The 6,217-nt window shown below is 52.3% G+C and overlaps 1 protein-coding gene across 1 annotated transcript; it reads right to left on the bottom strand.

The window, feature by feature from the left end:
- Nucleotides 1-1,003: 1,003 nt before the first annotated feature.
- Nucleotides 1,004-6,217, bottom strand: MPZ (myelin protein zero). The gene is given in 6 exon segments (XM_060644491.3): nt 1,004-2,235; nt 2,360-2,417; nt 2,583-2,718; nt 2,968-3,181; nt 3,420-3,586; nt 6,075-6,217. Coding segments are annotated over 6 exon segments (936 nt in total). The 5' UTR covers nt 6,142-6,217; the 3' UTR covers nt 1,004-1,941.

Below are 6,217 nucleotides of genomic sequence, written 5' to 3'. Positions count from 1 at the left end.
CCTCTTAATAAGGTGAAGAAATGACTTGCAGGAATCTTGGGGGTTTTTTTGCCATCAGTGACCCCCCAGGAAACTTATATATATCTTTCCACAATCATCTTAGTATCCCAGGCCATTAATGGTGTACCTACGTTAGCATACCAACAAACTAGATAATGAGGTATTAATAGCATAGCTAAAATAATGCACCAACTAAAGTTACACATGCCTGTGTTGGTAGGGGGAATGGGATTTATGCTAATTCGTAAAGTGTAATCCTTTAGGCAAGATGTAGAAATATCTTCAAGCAATCTTTTTAGAGAGGGAGACAGTGAGGAGGGGGAGAGAGAGAGGGGGAGAGGGAGAGAGAGAAAGAGAGAGAAAGAGACAATTCCAAGCAGGCTCCATGATCAGTGAGGAGCCTGCTGTGGGGCTCAATCCCATGACCTTGGGATCATGACCTGAGCCGAAATCAAGAGCCGGACACTCAACCAACTGAGTCACCCAGGCGCCCCTGTAGAAACATCTTTAAAAGACTGATCCTTAATATCTTAGTTGCATATCCATTTATGGTTTACAAAGGTTTCCATATACAGGATCTCATTTGCTTCTCAAAAAAATTAAGCAGGGCAGGTATCATCTCAATTTACAAAGGCAGAAACAGAAAAGTCAAATAACCAGCCATGGGCCACACAGATGGGTGGGCATATTTTAAAAACTCAGATCCTGGTAAAGAGGGAGTCTGTGTTCTAACCCATGTAAACACAGAGGCTGATACACAGTTCAGCACACAGGATAAACTCACTGGATATTTGCTGAAGGCGTCTTGGGAGCCTATTTCAGAGTTCTTTCCACTGTACTATGGAAGGTCCGTAACATAAAGCCAAATTCTTAACAACCGAAACCAGGTGATGAGGAAGAGGACTGGGAGAGGGGAAGGATGGGGGAAGGTAGGGGGCCGGGGATGGAATAGGGGGCAGGGATATTCCCAGGAGAATGAGGAAGTTGGAGATGGAGGCAGCACTTCTGGAAATGTCAGTGTTTATTAAACATTTAAGGACATTTGGGAGTTTGAGAAGAAATATACAGAATGTAGAAAAATCCTAAGAGTCCCCTGTGGCTGGGAGTGCAGCCTTCCCCTCCCCCCCCACTTCCCGTTTATTTTTCCTTTCTGTTTGGTTGTTTAAAGCCCTTTCTTAAGGCTTATTTGCCCCGTCCTCAATGCCCTGACCTGTGAGGATTCTTTGTCTCTCTCTGTCTCTCCTTCCCCATGACCTCGAGTCCCAGAACGGTGCCCTAAAGTGGTCAGGGGCACCAGTCCTGTAGCTGAGGATTGAGGACCAGGGGCCCCTCTGCTTGGGCTAGCTCTCCATGAAGGATTTAATGGGGAGGGGGGAGGGGGAAATGCAAAAACCACATGACGTCATTGGTACTCAGTCATGGGGGGAGGGCGCCGGTAAACAAACAAACAAGACTGGATTAAAAAATAAAAAATAACTAACAACCTAAATAAACCCTGAAGGAGAGTCTGATCTGGATGTTCTGGGTGTTAGCCGGGAGGACAGAATATGGAGCTGGGCCACCTGATGAAGGGGAGGGAGGGTCAGAAAGAAAAGAAGGAGGGACAGGCCGGGTGCCGCAAGGGATGGGAACGCCAGGTGGCCTGGAGCTGAGGCACGGGGTATCAAGGTCCCTTTCTTCTCGGTGCCAGAGGGACGGGCACCAAACACACAGTCCTTGGGGCCGGTGAAGGGGAGGGTGAGGCCCCTGGGTTCCCAGAAAGCCGTGGGTGCAGGTGGGGGGAGATGGGAGGGGCCTGGGGCATGAACTTTGGAATGAAACTTACATCTCAAAGGGTGCTGAGGGCAGGGCAGGGCTGGGGAGTTAAGGAGGAAAGCACCTAGACGGGGGGGAAGAAGAGGAGCCTAGGTCCCCCTGCTCTGGGAGGGCCCAGGGGGGTGGTCACTTGTCGGAGTCCAGACCCATCATGTTCTTGAGGGCGTTCTTGAGGCTGGTTCTGCTGGGGGACTTGACCGCAGGCCGGAGCTCCGAGCTCTGGTCATCCTTCCGCAGTTCCATCTCTATGACCACCACCTGAGAGCCTTTGGTGGGCTCCCGCCCTGACCCCCGACCCCCCGCCCGGCCCGCTAACCGCTATTTCTTATCCTTGCGAGACTCCCCCAGCCCCTTGGCCTTCTTTTCACTGGCAGCTTTGGTGCTTCTGCTGTGGTCCAGCATGGCATACAGCGCTGGCGTCTGCAGGGAGGGGGTCACACCTCAGTCACCCTTCTGGGGGGGCCCAGCCCCACCCTGGTCCCATCCCATCCCTTACTGCTGCCAGGTAGCTCCGTGCCTTGTCCAGGCCCCGAGTTCCACTGACCTGCCGGCCGCGCTTCGAGTCCTTCGCAGCCTTGTGCAATTTCCCCTTCTCCATGGCGCTGCAGGGAAAGGCGGTGCTGTGGGTTTGCCCCGCTCCAGGCCCGGGCCCCCCTGGGGAGCAGCTATAGCTTCCTCCTCCCTTTGCCGCTCCCCCCCCCCCCAAGAAGTTTCTGCCCCGATGGGGAACAGCGGGGTTAAAGGGAGGGTCGCCAGGCTCCCCTTACCTGAGCCTCCTCTGCAGGGCCGCCTGTCTGCGTAGCCAGCAGTATCGGGTCAGATAGAAAAGCAGCAGCAGCAACAGCACCACCCCCAAGACACCGCCGATCACGGCTCCCAGCACCACCCCGTACCTCGTAGGCACTAGGAGGGGAGGGAAAACAAGTAAAGGGGTGAGCGGGGCCACGCACCTTCGGTTCCTGGCCCCACACCCACTCCCTGCTGTTTCCGACATACAGCGCTCAGCCACGGCTGTCTTCTGCCCGCCCTCCCAGAGCCTGAAGGGCATTAGCCCAGGTATTTTGCCTCTTCCCCCAGCCCTTCCCTCCCCCCCACCCCCCACCCCCAGTCCTCCCTGTATTGCCAGACCCCCTGGGCCATCTCCTCTCACACCTTTTTCAAAGACATAGAGTGTGACCTGAGAAGTCTTGCCCACTATGTCTGGTGGGTTTTTGACGTCACAGGTGAAAGTGCCGTTGTCACTGTAGTCCAGGTTGTGTATGACAATAGAGCCATCCTTCCAGTGAGGGTCCCCTACCCACTGGATGCGCTCTTTGAAGGTCCCCACCTCGTCAATGTAGGGTTGTCCCTTGGCATAGTGGAAGATCTATGAGGAATGAGGGGAAGTATGTGGGTCTAGCCTCAGGGTAAGGGCTCCTGGGCTGGAGAGGGTAGTTGGGGGTGGGGGAGACAGTGTAGATAGGCCCTAGTCAGATGGCTACTTACCTTGCCACAGTTAGGGTTAGGGCTCAAAGGATGTCCCCTCGGTTGCCCAAGTGCTCTTTTCTGTTGTTCTTCGGAGCACCGTTTGGTTATCCAATCCCAGGACGCCCCCAGGCACTCACCGAGATAGCATCGCGGCCCCCTTCGGGCTGGTAGCGCCAGGTGAAGGAGATGTCATCTGAGATCCACTCGCTGGACCAGAACGAGCAATGCAGGGTCACCCGGGAGCCCACGGCGCCATGGACCTCCTTGTCCGTGTAAACCACAATGGCCTGGGCCAGGGGGAGCACTGCAAGCAGAGAGGAGAGTCAGATGGGCGCCTGGGACCCACTAAGGGATCCAGAGGAAGCGAGACCAATAGGAAGCCAAGGGCTGAGTAGAGACCACAGCAAAGCTGGGGCAGAAATGATCCACTGTCAAGCCCGGATTTCTCTGGGCCAGCTGAACAGTTAGGCAGAAACGCTGCGTTGGGTTCAAGTTCAGTGTGTTCATAAGAGGAAATGAAATCAGCAGTAACAGAACTCTCTTGAGGACTTCCAGAAGGTGGATTCTGTCTCCAAGTCTCCCTTTCCCTTTGGGTCAGTATTTAACTCTTAAGGTACCCCTAAGATGCAGGCTTAAAAAAATTTTAATTTATAAGTTATATGGTAATACATATTGCATTCTTTTTTAGAAACCATTCAAATAGAGATAAAGCTAAAGTCTTTCTTTTAAAAAAATTTTTTTTTAATGCTTATTTATTTCTGAGACAGAGAGAGAGCATGAGTCAGGGAGGGGCAGAGAGAGAGGGGGAGACACAGAATCAGAAGCAGGCTCCAAGCTCCGAGCTGTCAGCACAGAGCCCGACGTGGGGCTTGAACTCACAAACCGCAAGATCATGACCTGAGCCAAAGTCAGACGCTCAACCGACTGAGCCACCCAGGCGCCCCGCTAGAGTCTTTCTTGACGCCTCCCCCAACAAATGCTTTTCCTGTAGTCCCCTCCCAAATATGACCACTGTCGATCAGTTTAGTAAGTAACCGTTTTCTATGTATCGAGTGCAGTGTAAACCCAACAAACTCAAAACATGAAATAGTTTTGTCTTATGGAGCTTTTCTTTCCTTTTTGTGATACATTGCATTATATTGTACTTGGCTTTTTTCACTTAAGAGGATGTATAATATGCCTATGTGTCTGAGGGAACTTCCCATGTTGATTCATAGAGATCAATCTTATTTTTAACAGCTGCGTAGTATTTCACAGCATCACACATTCAAATTTCTCACAGAAAAAAAATGAAGATAATTAAGACTGTTTTTTCCTGGCCCAACTGTCCTCGCTGCTGCATCCCTGGTTGCCATACAGCTTGCTGTCGACTGGGAGGTCAGGGAGCTTCTCAGGGGAAGTTGGGTACAGAGGAAGATCCCAAGCTCAGAGCTCAGATGACTTTGCATGTGAGCCCTCTGTGGCTTGACCCTTGTCACCCTCCTCTTGGCCATGCTGGCCCAGTGCCACTCCCAAGACTCACCCACACAAGGAAGGCCATTCCAGGGAGATTATGTGTGTGGGCTGGCCCGGGGTGGGGGCAACTGTAGACCCTTTTGTTCTATGGGAGGGGGAGGAAGCGACCAAACAAACAGAGACCCATTGTCTGACCAATGTTGGGGGCTCCTGCCATCCCCAGACCCCATCACCACCCCCCACTCCTGCTCCATAGTCTCAAATCTCCCACCTCAGCATGCAAGATCAGTGGCCCGCTTCTCCTTAGAGGTCTCTTGGGAATCCCAAATGCAACAACGAAGGTTATTCATTGGATCTAACTTCTATTCCTCCTGTTCTAACATCAACCACTGCCCTTCAGCCCTGCTCAATGGTACTATGAGAAGGACAGGTGCTAGAACAGAACCCTCTTCCTTATTCTCCAACACTCCTTCTCCCCATTGCCCTCACTATGACCTTCTCCAACTCCTTATCTTTAACATTTTCTCTGGGTGTCCCAGACTAGTCCAGCACAGCATCCAGAAGGGTCTGGATTCTGGGGTCAGGACTCAAAGAGCTGATATTCTGAGCCGTTCTCCCCGACCCCCAATTTGCCTACTACTCATCTATTGTGTTAGGCTTTGGGGCCGTTTGGAGAAGGGAACTGTCCATTCAAATATCCCTACTTTTGACTTTCACTTGCCCACCCAACATCTGCCATGGGTGAGAAAGGGTTTGGCCACCTTATAAAGGAAGACTGCTTTAGATGGACAAGATCTTAGAATCTCATAGAACCTCCCTCCTACTCCTTTTGCCTGCATAATAGACAATGGATCCACAGAGAGAAACTGAGTCACCAAGAGACAAAGATTCGAGGAGTTGGGACCACAGACCTTGGGCTCCTTCCTTAGATCACGTTCCCCGACCTTCCTATTCAGGGGAACTAAGGTTAAGTACCTCAGGCACTGCTAGGGAATGATTAGGTACCCGACCCAGGTGTCTGTCCTGTTCCTTACCACACCATAACACTGCTTCCCACCAGGTACTCAGCATGGCTTTGGGGGCATGTTACTACCTTCCAACCTGGGTCCAGTCAGGTCCACCTCAGGGAAGCTCTCTACGCTCTTTTACCTTCTCCCTTCACAGAATACCTTTATTGTCTCCCTCTAAGCTATATATATTTTTTCTCCGACTATAATATCACCTTCCTGCTCCTGCTCACTCTTTGGTGGTGGTGGGGCATGCAGTGAAGGCAGGGAGAAGGTTGCTGAGAGGCAAGCTGAGCTCCAGGGCTCCCAGACTGGGGTGGCTCCACTTACCCAAAGAGGAGAAGAGCAGCGCAGCCAGGATAGGACTGGGGCTGGACGAGGGAGCCCCAGGAGCCATAGCTGGGGCAGGGGCAAGGGCTCGGAGCGTCTGTGGGGATGGGAGAGTGGGGGACAAGGAACTGAGCGGGGGGTTC

This window comes from Panthera onca, chromosome F1 (genome assembly GCF_046562875.1).
Source record: "Panthera onca isolate mPanOnc1 chromosome F1, mPanOnc1 haplotype 2, whole genome shotgun sequence".
In the NCBI taxonomy this organism is placed as follows: Eukaryota; Metazoa; Chordata; class Mammalia; order Carnivora; family Felidae; genus Panthera; species Panthera onca.
Note: the sequence above shows the minus strand (reverse complement) of the source record. Positions and strands in the feature narration are given on the sequence as shown.